Below are 13561 nucleotides of genomic sequence, written 5' to 3'. Positions count from 1 at the left end.
TATTTATAGAGAAATATGGAATAATCCAAAGTGTCACGGGATTAGTATTCTTATAATAACATCTATTTTGCTATTCTAGAACCCATTAGAATTATGATAAAAATAACATTCATCTTGATAAATCCTAATCCGCTTAAAATATTAGGATTCTTATAGATAACAATCATCCATGCATTTTATAATTCTTTTATAAATAAAATTCTTTATAGATGATTAATTATCTTCCTAAAAAAATTTTCAAATGTCGGAGTTATCTACTTTGAGCATTTGTGTGGAACCCCCTACATATGGGAAATTTATGTCTTTTAGTCCAAAAAGATTATTTTGAACTTTTAATAAACCTTTATTCATGACACAATAATTGATTTTCAAAAATATCTACAACAAGATTTGATATCGAGAATTTTGATGGGTGCATTAGTTTTGCCTTGACAAACGAAGTACTCAAGGAAGTCATTAAGGAAAATTCTACTACAAGACTTTGGGCAAAATTGGAGTCTCTATACACGATGAAAACCTTGATTGATAAACTTCATCACAAGCTACAGTCTACAGTTTCCAAATGTAAGAAGGTACATCGATTAAAACTTATATTAATGAATACAACTATTTTGTTAGATTTAGAAAATCTTAGAATAGAGATTGACGAGGAGGATGTCACCTTGAAATTGTTGTGTTCATTACCATTATTCTATAAGCATTTTCGAGATACAATGTTTTATGGCAAGGAAATCTTATTTTTTAAGGATGTTAAGGCATCATTTCTTTTTAAAGATCTGATTGACAATGAGATTATTACTAAAGGTGATAATCAAGCTAAAGGTTTGGTTGCCAAAGATGGACCAAAAGAAAGAAAGCAAGAAGAAAACAAAAGGAAGGGGTGATCCAAGTCTTAACACAAGAACTTAACATGTCATTACTACAAGAACAAAGGGCATACTATGAACGAATGCAAGAAATTGAAAAGGAAAGAAGAACAAAAGAAGAAAAACCCAAACACTGGCCAAGTTGGTGTTGCAGAGGAGAATTTTGATGTTGGTGTTCTTGTTGCTACTAATGTTGAAGGAAAGATGAAGGGTGAGTGGACAATGGATTCTAGTTGTTCGTACAGCATATGCCCAAATAAGAACTAGTTTTCATCTTATGAATCAGTCAATTATGGGATTGTGTTAATGGGTAACAATGCAGCATGCAAGGTTATTGGGTTGGGTACAGTCATAACTCATATGCATGATGGGATAGTGAGGACATTGATAGATGTCTGACATGTTCCAGACTTGAAGAAGAACCTTATCTCTTTAGGTATTCTTGATAGCAATGGATGTAAGTATACAGCTGAAAGTGCAATTTTGCAAGTTTCCAAGGGTGCTCTAATAGTAATAAAGGCCAAGAAATCTGGGAGTTTGTATGTATCTATTATAAAAGGTTCAACTATAGTTTCATCATCTATGTTAGATTTGGATGTTACCAAATTTTGGCACATGAGGTTGGGTCACATGAGTAAGAAAGGCTTGACAATACTTAGCAAGAAAGATCTCCACAAAGGACAGAAAATAAGAAAGCTAGAATTCTGTGAGTACATTGTGTTTTTGGAAAATAGAAGGTGATTAGTATTAACCTAGATACTCATAAGACCAAGGGCAGTGTTGACTACATTCATTTTAACCTTTGGGGTCTGGCCAAAGTCAAGTCCAACTAGACATATTGTAACTTTCATTGATGATTTTTCGAAAAAAGTTTAGGTTTATTTCTTAAAGCACAAGGATGAGGTGTTCAAGACCTTTAAGTAATGGAAGATCTTGATTGAAAAGCAAACAAGGAAATAAATTAAAAGGCTCAAAATAACTAATGGAGTTGAGTTCTATAGTGAAGAGTTTAATTAGTTCTACAAAATTAAGGGAACTGTGAGACATCGCATTGTGAGGAAGACCCTCCAACAAAATGGTGTGGCAGAATGCATGAATATGACTTTTTTGGAAAAGCCAAGGTGTATGCTTTCCAATGCAGGATTAGCAAGAGATTTTTGAGAAGAAACTATTTCCACTACTTGTCACTTGATGAATCGATCTTTTTCAATAGCCATTGACTTCAAGACTTCTGAAGAGGTACAGTCCAGTACTCATGCTAATTATTCTGATTTAAAATTTATCGGACACCATACATATATACATGTGAATGATGGAAAATTAGAACCTAGATCTAAAAAATGCATATTTCCAAGTTATGCTTTGAGAGTTAAAGGTAGTAAATTATAGTTTCCTGATCCTAAGTCCCCAAAACTCTTAATTAGAAAAGATGTCATTTTTTTATGAAAATTCCATTCTTTACCTAAGAAAGGAGTTTGGTGTTTTTTATGCAAACACACAGAAACAATCAGCTGAAAAGCTTGAATTTGAAATTGATGTTTCATGGCAAGCCATTCATTATAAACCACATTCCACTTCACAAGCTAAATCTTTATTAAGCCTAATGGAAGTTCAACAATCATCTGAACCACAACTATACTCTATTGCAAGAGATAGAGTGAGGATGGTGATAAAGAAAATAGATAGATATGCTACTTATTCTAAATTGGTTGCCTAGACCTTGGCAGTTGCTGAGGATATTGAGAGTGTAGGTTAGCCTTCCACCTATTTGCAGACTATTTCAAATGAAAATTTAAAAAAATGGCTAGTTGCTCTGAAATAAGAGACGAAATCTCTACATAAAAGTGGCACTTGGGAGTTAGTAACACAGCCCAAAGGGAAAAAAGATAGTTGGTCGCAAATGGGTCTTTAAGATGAAAGAAGGAACTCTAGGAGTTGAAAATGCCATATACAAGGCAAGGTTTATTGCTAAGAGATACAGTCAGGTACAAGGTGTTAATTTCAACGATGTATTTTCTCTTGTTGTGAAACACTTTTACATTTGAATGTTGTCATCTTTAGTTGCCATGCATGATTTTGAGTTAAAACAACTATACGTTAAAACAACATTCATATTATTGGGAAATATAGATCTCATCATACGCAACAGAATAAAAATAATTTTTACAGGTATTACGTTTTTTTATAAAATATGGTTTATAAAAATTGAAGGCAAGACGAAAGAATACCTGTTGACGAAATCCAATTTCACCGTAAGGTTACCTACCGTATAATTCTCCAAGTGTAGAATGTTGAGTTGATCCAACCGAAATCACTTAGATCCAAAAGTTTCAAGAGAAGAAGAAGTAGAAATTTTCTCAAAATTTCTAACTCAATATAAATTCACACACATACACTTCTCTAAGAATTCTCCCAATTCTCCAACTATTCAAGAAGTATGTTTCATGGGTTTATGGTGCTATTTATAGAGCACCATTGAAAACCCTAGTGTTCTATTAGGCTGGACTTAACAAGCCCAATCCAACTAGTGCCATTGGGCCATGCTTAATATGCTAGCAAAAATCTCAATTCAATTATTAATAATTAAATAACTATATTCACAATATGATCATTTAATTATTTTTATTTATCTAATAAATAAATGTATTATAATTAGTAATTTCAAAATTACTAATTTATCCTTCTTCTATTTAAAAGTGATTTCTTATTGGGTAGGACTTTTTGGGTTTACAATTAAATTGGTAATAAGAATAATCAATTATTAATTCTCATAAATCATGAGTGACATCTAGCAATATGTCATGATTACCCAATTTATTGTGAAATGAGTATTGTGAACATTTTACTACGATACCATGTAATACAATCATTCTATCATCCTATATCACAACAAGATATGAGATCATAGACAGCAAGTCAAATATCTTAATCTCGTTATATAACCAAATCCAAATTCAATCTTAACTAATTATGACACAACCTTATAGAACACACATTTCATCGTCATATTACCTCAACCAATGATTTACTATCAAGTGATTATTGCATCGCACATGAAATCCTTCTTATAAATCTCGAAGTGATAGATTTTATGTCTGATGCACACATATCTCATGCATCATTGAACTAGGCATATAGATACGCATGATTGTTCCTGATTAGAACAAGTATATAATATCGTTGATATCCTAATCCACCAATACACAGATATCCATGTCATCTCAATTCTAGGGACTAGTTGTAGCTAACATTGAATCATTGATCCGTGAGATATAACCCATGTGATTCAATGTTAACAATCCCGTTCAGTGAATTCGTTCTTATAACGAGCACACACTCATCTTTCTTCTATATCTCATACAGAATGGCATGAGACTTACCAATCTTATCTTTCAGTATCTCATGCTGAACAATGAGGAAGACGGTGTGCTGGTCTTTACGAGTTGCTACTATCCAGGTTAGGAACTCTATGGCCAAGAACGTGTTCATAGCATAACGAACTGTGAATTATCCGTAACTCATATTTTTAACACTTTAATAATGGTATTCGTTTCTTATTATACTAATGAATATATATTTAATTTAAATCATATTACAATTTAAATAAAAATATAAACTTGTCATTTAAATAATATTTAAAGAATTACAAAATCGAGTCCCTTTGTGTCACTAAAATTGGTCTTTAGGGCTCATATTCAACACTTACATGGTGAATTAGAGGAGCAAATTTATATGTAACAGCCTGAAGGGTTCATTGTTAAAGGTAAGAAATATCATGTTTGCTTGTTAAATAAGTCTATGTATGGTCTTAAACAATCTACGAAGCAGTGGTACAAAAGATTCAATGCATTCATAATTAGTTATAATTTTTCGAGGAGCAATTATGATGGTTGTGCTTATTTCAAGCTAACAAATAGATCGTTTATATATTTGTTGTTTTATGTGAATAATATGTTAATTACTGCTAAAGATATATCGAAAGTTCATAAGTTGAAAGCACAATTGAGTTGAGTTTAAAATAAAAGACTTGGGAGCAACTAAGAAATTTTTTAGGATGGAGATTCAACAGGATAGGAAAATAGGTAAATTATTCTTAACAAATGAAATATTGAGAAGGTCTTAGGTCATTTTGGCATGAGAGATGCTCAACATGTTAGTACACCCCTTAGTAGGTACATGGAAAACCCTAAGATTGGCAAGTAGTGAAATGGGTTTTGAGATACTTGAAAAAGACTATTTAACACTTGTTTGGAGTTTGAAAATTGTGATGGTAATTTGGTTGGTTAGGTTGATTCAAACTTTACATGTGATCTTGACAAAAGAAAGTCATTCACACGTTATGTATTTTGTTGGGGGTACTGGTGCTATTAGTTGGAAGTCTACTTTGCAATCTTAGTTACACTTTCTACTACAAAAACAAAATATATGGTGATGACTAAAGCTATCAAAGAGGCTATTTTGGATAGAGGTTTATGTTGTGAGCTCAATTGGGATCAAGAGATGATTGTTGTCTATTGTGATAGTTAAAGTATTATTTACTTGACTACGTATCAAATGTTCAGGGAAAATATGATACACGTGAAGGTTCAATATTATTTTATATGCTCAAGGAAGCATCATTGTAAAAAAAGTTGATAGTGAAAACAACCCAACTATATATTGACTAGGTCGTTTTGGGGCAAGTAGTTTAAGCATTACTTGGCCTTGAATGGTGTCATTAGCACTTGAGATTGCCCTCTGAGGGCATTTTGATGGAAGGGGAGTTCTGAGTCCTCCATGTTTAATGATTTTTATAGGGAATTCAAGGCAACGTAGGAATTTGTTAGGTTGTGCCTCTCATTCTCAAGCCTAAATATATTTCAACCCAAGATCCTATTTAAGCCTATTTCCTATTTGCAAGTTTAGGATTTTACCTCAAAACCTATATAAACAGGAAGTATTCCCATCTGTGTAAAAATGGGTATAACAGACTAGGGTTTAAAGGCCATTGCAACTTGCTCTCCTCTTCTTGTACATAAACTTTCTCTTGATAGAGGATTTTGCTCCTCTCTCTATCGTGGACGTAGGCGCTTAAGCTAAACCAATTAATCCTTATATGCAATTTTGAATAGTTGTGGTTTGCTTCTTCTTCTTTTTCATATACATAAATACAGAGACATACACATACTTACACAGGAGAACAACAGTAACGATATTTGATCCGAGAAGACTGATTGTATTGGCCGAACGAGATTTTCATCCCATTTCAACCAACACATTTGGTCCAAAACAGAACCGAATATTAGGGACCTTGTGCCATAGGGCCATGACAACAACCATGAAAAGCAGATGCTCTGAAAGTGAACTTCATTGGAATCCGAATCCCAAAATGTGGCTCCAAATTGGACAAGAACGTCCCATGATCATACAGTTGAGCCACCAGGCAATTCATAAAGACGGCAGTGAAGTTCAGATTAGCTGAAAAGGCTTCATACATCAATTTGAAATCCAACTCCGAGAAACTGCTACTAGGAATCCTCATCTAGGTAACCGCCCCCTTATATCAGTAGGGTTTCATTTCTTTTAGCTGCTTTATTTTAATTGAACCAGATTTCCAGATCTAAAATTCTAACGTAGTCCCAGCTTGAGCTCTAGCTTTGAGTTTCCTGCAATCTGTTTGAACTACTTCAGAGTGCTGCAATGCACTCGATCTCAATTCTTGCATTTAGAGGTAAAGCTGCTACTTGATATGTCGAACGAGCTGGGGCAGGTGATGGAAAGTCTGCAACAAAAACCATATAACCAAGATAAGTTGAACATCAAGTACCAATGGCCATACAAATGCAACTTCGTCGTATGAGTGTTTTGAACTTTTCGTTCTTTATTTCTCTTTTTCTTTGAAGGAAAAGATGGATAAACGGAGGAAAAGAAAGATGGGTTCAACCAATTATGGCATCTGAATGACGAGTAAACAAGAAGATATCAAGCCTTAATTAAAATTGTACTAGTGAAAGACACAAGGTCAGTTGTTTCGGTCGCTTCAATTTTAAGCTCATGCACTTTAGATATAAAGGCTAAAGCAAGCTTCCCCACAAACATCCACAACAGTAAAGGAATCTAGAAAAGAAAAAAGTACCCCATACACATCACAAATTCATTCCCGCCAACAGAATGCACCATCCAGGAGAATTAAGTTCTGGCCATCCAGGACACTATTTCCTGTAGTGGGTCAAGTGTTGATTTGGGGAAAGTTGCTAATGTATGAAGCAGGGTGAACATTTATCTACAAATTGACAATTGCTAAGTGAACTTTGAAAGTTTTTTTTTTTTTTAAGTAAAAAAAAAAAATCATATTCTAGATATTTTGATGCCTGCATAGATGGTGACTAATACCCCCTAGTAATGAATTTTTCCAATAATAAGTCATACATCAAGAATATCATATTCTAGATTATGAGAATCAACAAAAAAATTGCACCATATTTTAGATGTTCCGATCAAACACGGAATAAACAAGGATATACCAGGAGTAGCAACTAGAAAGGGTACTTAATTGTGTGCTAATTGGCAATATGTGATTTGTGGGCAGTACACATGCTTTTAGTGCACACACAAAGGATCACAGTAGTGTTTCCCATCTAGGTTGCATGGAAACGGAAATAGAAACATTTCCGATATGAAACAGAAATGGAAAAATGGCATTTTTTCCAAAAAAGTAAGAAACAAAAACGAGAGGTAAAGTGTAAATTAAAAAAATATAGGGATTTTTTTGTAAATATAATTTTTAAAATAGAAAATTAACAAATTAAATATAATTTGTAGCATTGTTGATTTTACTGTCAGTTGTTAAAAATTGGAAAGAAAAACAGGAAATGGTGTTGATTTTCCTAATCTATGCTCAATTTAAAAAAAAAATGATAGAATTAGAATTTTTTATTTTCTTAGACATACAAAAATTCTGTGTGTCTAGAAAAAGCCCACTTCCTTCTTCATCCATTATCATTGTGTGTATATGTGTATATATAGAGAGATCCAGATCAGGGTTCAGATATAGACGGAGAGAGAGCCCACTTCTTTGTCAGTGTGTGTGTCTAGAGAGAGAGAGAGATATATAACCATATACCCTTAGCGCATGAACACAGAGAGGGTGCGTGTGTGTGTGTGTGTTACTTAGAGAAGGAAGTGGAACAATTAGCAGCAACCGAGAGAAGGTACGACCGGTGGCAAACAAATAGAGCAAACGACCGGAGGCAAGGCTCAATCTTCGGGATTCGACGACTGAGAGAGGGGTGATCTTCGGTGAACAAATTGGAACCGGAAGCGAGGGAGCACCCTAGCAAGCTCTGACAACCGTGAGAGGGGACTTCAGGATTCGGAAACAAAACACTGAAAGAAGAAGAACACTGAAAAGAGAGGGAAAAATGAGCTTTGGGATTCGGGCGTGAGCGGCTATAGCCGGAAATGCGTTTCCGGCCATTTTATGTAATTTACGAAACGGTCTCGGAATGTTTTGCAACGTTTCGCAAATTATAGAAATGACCCAAAAAAGGTTTCGGGCCGTATTTTCCGCTTCTGTGTTTCAGAGTTTCCCATCATTATTCGCGGAAAAGGGAGTAGTAGCAGGGGGATACTGCCACCTACTAAACATGGGGAATAAAAGTCTATGGCTACAACAAGAGATCAACAAAATGCAAAATTAGGATAGGGAAGGAGCAATGCTGCCAGAAAACCAACTACATATCGAAGATACAATAGTAACATATTTGTAGAATGGAAACTCACATTTAGCATAAATTTCATTGACTTTCTTGAAGTCATTCAAGTCAGCTAACCTGCAAGGAAAGAAAGTAATGTAGATTCAACAACATTTCTACCTATCCATGACTAATAATCAAACGCAAATCAAAGATACGAATTTGCATACATAATTGTTGTCTTAACAACAGAGGAATAGCTGGCACCAGTAGCTTTCAGAATCTCCCCCATATTCTTTAAAACCTGCATATTTCATAAGTTCCAATCAATCAGTTTGCAACCCTGCTTGAAGCTCAAAATATAATAAAGCCATCAAGGTTCTTTCTCTTAATATTATTCATTCCTTTTTTGGGAGGATGGGTTTCAACCACCAGAAGGGACTATGTTCTTTTTTTGCCCACAAACAGGTGTTTTACAATTATCAGCACCTATGTAAGGCACTTTGAGCATAGTCAATAAATGAAGCTTAGCTTCTAAATCCTTTTCGCAGGTAACTATATAGAAACTTCTACATGCATTTTACAAAGCAAGCGAAAATAGAGACAAAAATAGTATGCCAGTATAGAATTACCACAGGTTTATGCATCAGTACTAATTTACCTGCTCTGTTTGGTCCTCCACACTGTCTGAGATAAACTTTCCTGTCTGTTGAAATGCCAAAATACTTATTAGCACAACAAAGAGACACCAGGCATTTAAAGAGCTAGTATATATTTGTATACCTGTTAACCACACATTTATTCAAAATAATAAAGAAATATAATCAAATTATGACATTGAAATATCATAAACCTCTGGAATGAGACCAAGAACGCCAGATACAAAAAGAAGGTTATTGGCTTTAATAGCTTGAGAATAAGGTCCCAGTGCTGCTGGAGCCTTGTCAGTTTTCACAGCCTCCTTTAAACCTGCAATGAGAACAAAGCATCAAAGTGATATCCATGAAATGAATGATCAATAGACCAAATTAAGCAATTAGATGCCAAAAAGCCAAATGCTATGATGACGCAGCGTGTAGCGTGTTTGTGAAAAAAACACACCAAAATAAACCCTTGAAAGAACAAACTTCAATGGCCGAAGCTTGGCTTTCAAGAAGACGCAAAAATAAGACTGTTTTGTTAAGAAAACCCAAATAGATTGCTGAAATTTGTATTAAGAAAACTTGATTACAACTCTAGGTTCTAGACATATTTATAGTGTTTGGCTAATCCAAATCTATCTAATATTTGTAACTAAAATCCAATTAGAATAAAATCATCTAACTAGAATCCTAAAAATAAAACCTAAGTAAAAGTCAACTAGAATCCTAATAGAAATAAATTCTAAATAAAATTCAATTAGAATCTGTTACAAATAAAACAGAGATAGCAAGTCCCTTTTACAGTCAAAATCAAACACTGCTGAAACAACTCAAATGGTCGAGAGTATAAACAAACAACTCAAACACAGCAGATATCAAAAACGAAACAAGAGGCACAAGGTTTATAGTGGTTCACCCCAAATAGGGGCTACGTCCACTTGAGCTCCGGTGAGAAGAGCTCGCTCCACTATATGAATAATCCAATTACACTCATACACAAGATCAAAACAGAACAACCCTGGTTCTCTAAATAAAATGCTCAAAACCACTCAATACAGGTTAGGAGCTTACCTTAAACGAACCAGAGAACACATATGAACAAAGACGAAGACTGTACAAAGGATTTACAGAGAGAGAGTAAAAACCCTAAAATGAAAGACTCTCAGCCAACCCCTCTCTTTTCTTTCGTCTTCCCCCGATACCTTCATCAATCTCAAGGTGCGCGATAAATAAGGCAACTGGACGGCTGCGATGCAAGAGAATAAAGGCACAGCAATGGGTAGGATGAATTCGTGCAAAGGACGATCTGCAGCAGGCTATCCAACAAAAGGCAAAAGGCAAAGGGGCTTGGGCCAAAGGTGGCTGCCAAAGTGGCCCTCCAGTGGGCGCCCAAAGGGCAGCCCACGATTGCCGAGTGGCCCCCCAATCGTTTGGCATCATTTGATGCTTCATTAAAATAATAGATTCCTAATAGAAATAAATCGTAATCAAACATGAAGTAGAATCCTAAATCAAGTAGAATCCTACAACTTATGAAGTATTAAAATACTGTTCTAGTGCTACTGTTCCGGTTTGGTCAGGTCAGCCTTGGGCCGGGTCTTGATTGGTGACCACATCATATGATGAAGATATGGTCAAACCCCAGAACAAAAGGTCAGCCTTGGGCCGGGTCTTGACTTTGCAAAGCTTACTCCCATACTCAAATCAGCTTTACCTGCAGGAATTTCATCCATAATATTGGGGAAAAAATCGCAGCAGAACAGAATGCACACCTCTGATAGGTACCGGTTTGTAAGTGTTTGACTAAGTACTCTTCTTTTCTCTATATATGTTCACGAAGGATCAAGGGGTCATTCTTTTCACGTTACAACAAAACACTTGCCTACTTTTAACACTATTATTGGTTCTTGGACTTGTTATCCGGAATGAATCCAGAAAAAGAGATGACAGTACAAAAATTTATTGATTTACGGTGAATTAAATAAAAATCAAGTTTGGGGATAAATACTTTTTTTTTTCTTCCCAACCGAATAGAAAAATAGCTTCTTTCTGTCTATTTTCTTTTCATTTCCCTTACTTTTTCTTCCCTTCCAAATCGATTTTCACTTCAAAAAGAGGTGCAAACATAGAGCAAGTGTCATTCTAGTTCAAAATCCAGCATATCACAGCAATAATTTTCAAAACAGATCTCTCTCTATTTCACTTCTCCCAGAAATTCCAAGCACCAAAGGGCAGCTCTTTCAAAGTGCAAAAGAACATAAAAATATGCAGATCCCGAACAAAAATACACCAAAAGCTATCAGAAAGTTGTAAAAAATACTAATAAATAAACGGAGTTGAAGTAAGAAACAAAAGACATATGTTGTATGGTTGATTGTACAACTACTACACATCCGAGTCAAAACAGAGCACAATTAAGAAGCTAAATATCAGTAGTTTATAGATTGTAAAGACAATTTCATACACACACATACATTCTAGCAACATAATCGCCAAAACGAAACACTAACTCACCGACTAAATCGAATGTACTATACCCTTCCAAGTGAAACTCAGTACGATTTATAGAAGATACGGTGAGCACTTTTGTAGACTGACTGCAGTGTTAATCGTGCGTTAGAGGAAACTCACCAGCATCAGTGGAAATGGCTAAGCAAGCGAAGGGCTTGGATCGGAAAGAAGAGGACGAAGATCGCCAGAGGTTCGAGCCGGCCACCGATACGAACCCGACTCCGAGGACCAACGGCACCCGAGCGCGCAGAGAGGCGACGTCGATCGTCCGATTGTGAAAGCATCTGGCAGCCGCGCACCACGCCGTCAACGCCATTGTTTAGTTTCTCTCAGTCACTTCTCAGCGTCTTGCTGCAAGTCTGCTCACTCACTCTCTCTATTTCAGCCCCAAAATTCGTCTTTGTTCTGCGCTGGGGGTGGGTGGGTCTGTTTGGGGAACTATTACCCGGAAGAGTTAATAGTGAAAGAAACCAAACAAATGGTCATTGATGTCATTAGAATTACTCCTCTTTTGCGGTCTCCGTCGTTCGTGTTCTTAATTTCTATAAAAGAGATAAATTATACGTAAAAATTTTTATCAAACATACAATCTATTGATTTAACTTATTGTAACCCAACAACTTGATCTATGTTTTAGAAATAATGGTCATCGTCCTTCAAATATATATATAATAATAAATTTAGAAAGTAAGAAAATAAAGTAAATTTTAATTAAAACTAAGCACATTACACCTATTAATACTATATTATATTTATTCAATTTATTTACTAATAGATGAAAACATAATCTATATCCTCCTAATCCATTTAAACAACAAAATAGATTTTGTTGTGGTTTAAATATATTTTATGGTTTTACTCATATTTATAATTAAAAGTAATATTTAATCATAAACGTAATTCTAGGAAAATTTGCAAAAATAGAACTGCCGGCAAAGAACTTTACAAAAATAGGACTCTTAATTTTTTTTTATAAAACTAGGACTTTTGAAAGTTAAAGGGACTAAAATGCCCCCGCTTTAAATTGGCCTTAGGATCCCTTCGTCTTCTTTCTCTCGCACGCACATCCTCAATCACCTGTCGACCAGAACATCTATCTCGCTCGTCCTCTGTTCTAAGCATTTAGGATTATTGCTTTTTCGTCGGTCGTCGACTTCAAAGCTATTGCAGGTAATTTTAGAGTCTTTGACCTACTTCGATGCGATTTTTTTAATGATTACGTAATATGTATGCAAATGAACCTCGCTCTACTTTTGCATTCTAAAGCTCGATTGAGTGAAAGTTATGTATTTTACAAGTTTGAACATCTATTGGTTGATGTACCTGTTGGATATATATATATATATCAATCGATATAGGTTCAAACCAGAACCATACCCAAAAATATTTTATATCGGTTCGGTTTATATATCGGTACCCAAAAATGCTTTATGTACTGGCATCATATATCAATATAATTGTATCGGTTTTAATTTAATGTAAATTGATACATAGTAACCGATATACATCCTTTAACAACTACAATATCGGTATAACTATATCGGTTGTAATTCGGTTAAATATCGATGTATTTCAACCGATATAGGTTCAAAACAGAAGCATCCCCACAATATTTTATATCATATATCGGTTGTGAAATGATATAAAAGGATATGTGTGTACCGACATCATATAACAAATGATATATCTGTATATCATATCAGTTTACGTAAATCATATCGATTTTACTTTTATGTAAATCGATATATATGAATCGACATATCCTTACGCGACCGATATTATGAAACCGATATAACATTATATAATCGATAATTTTTTTTACTTACATCCAACTGGTTTTTTTTTTTTTCTAAATTACAGGAATGACAGC

At 34.8% G+C, this 13561-nt stretch overlaps 1 protein-coding gene across 1 annotated transcript; it reads right to left on the bottom strand.

Annotated features, from left to right (window-relative positions):
- Positions 1–6186: 6186 nt before the first annotated feature.
- On the bottom strand, positions 6187–12119 carry LOC127812341 (reactive Intermediate Deaminase A, chloroplastic). Its single transcript, XM_052352778.1, has 6 exons — positions 11812–12119; positions 9393–9508; positions 9201–9245; positions 8770–8843; positions 8628–8677; positions 6187–6627 (listed from the first exon to the last, which is right to left on the bottom strand). The coding sequence occupies exons 1-6, from the start codon at positions 12005–12007 to the stop codon at positions 6533–6535; spliced, it is 576 nt and encodes a 191-aa protein (XP_052208738.1). The 5' UTR covers positions 12008–12119; the 3' UTR covers positions 6187–6532.
- Positions 12120–13561: the final 1442 nt, after the last annotated feature.

The sequence above is a fragment of the Diospyros lotus genome, chromosome 10 (genome assembly GCF_014633365.1).
Source record: "Diospyros lotus cultivar Yz01 chromosome 10, ASM1463336v1, whole genome shotgun sequence".
Taxonomy (NCBI): Eukaryota; Viridiplantae; Streptophyta; class Magnoliopsida; order Ericales; family Ebenaceae; genus Diospyros; species Diospyros lotus.
Note: the sequence above shows the minus strand (reverse complement) of the source record. Positions and strands in the feature narration are given on the sequence as shown.

What these genes read in the sequence shown, in the direction of transcription:
- LOC127812341 (XM_052352778.1), bottom strand. Translation starts at nt 12,007, where the DNA reads ATGGCGTTGACGGCGTGGTGCGCGGCTGCCAGATGCTTTCACAATCGG. An exon ending in AGCCATTTCCACTGATGCTG is followed by an intron (nt 9,509 to 11,811) that starts GTGAGTTTCCTC and finishes TTCTCATTGCAG; the next exon opens with GTTTAAAGGAGGCTGTGAAA. An exon ending in CAATGAAATTTATGCTAAAT is followed by an intron (nt 6,628 to 8,627) that starts GTGAGTTTCCAT and finishes TTTTTGTTGCAG; the next exon opens with ACTTTCCATCACCTGCCCCA.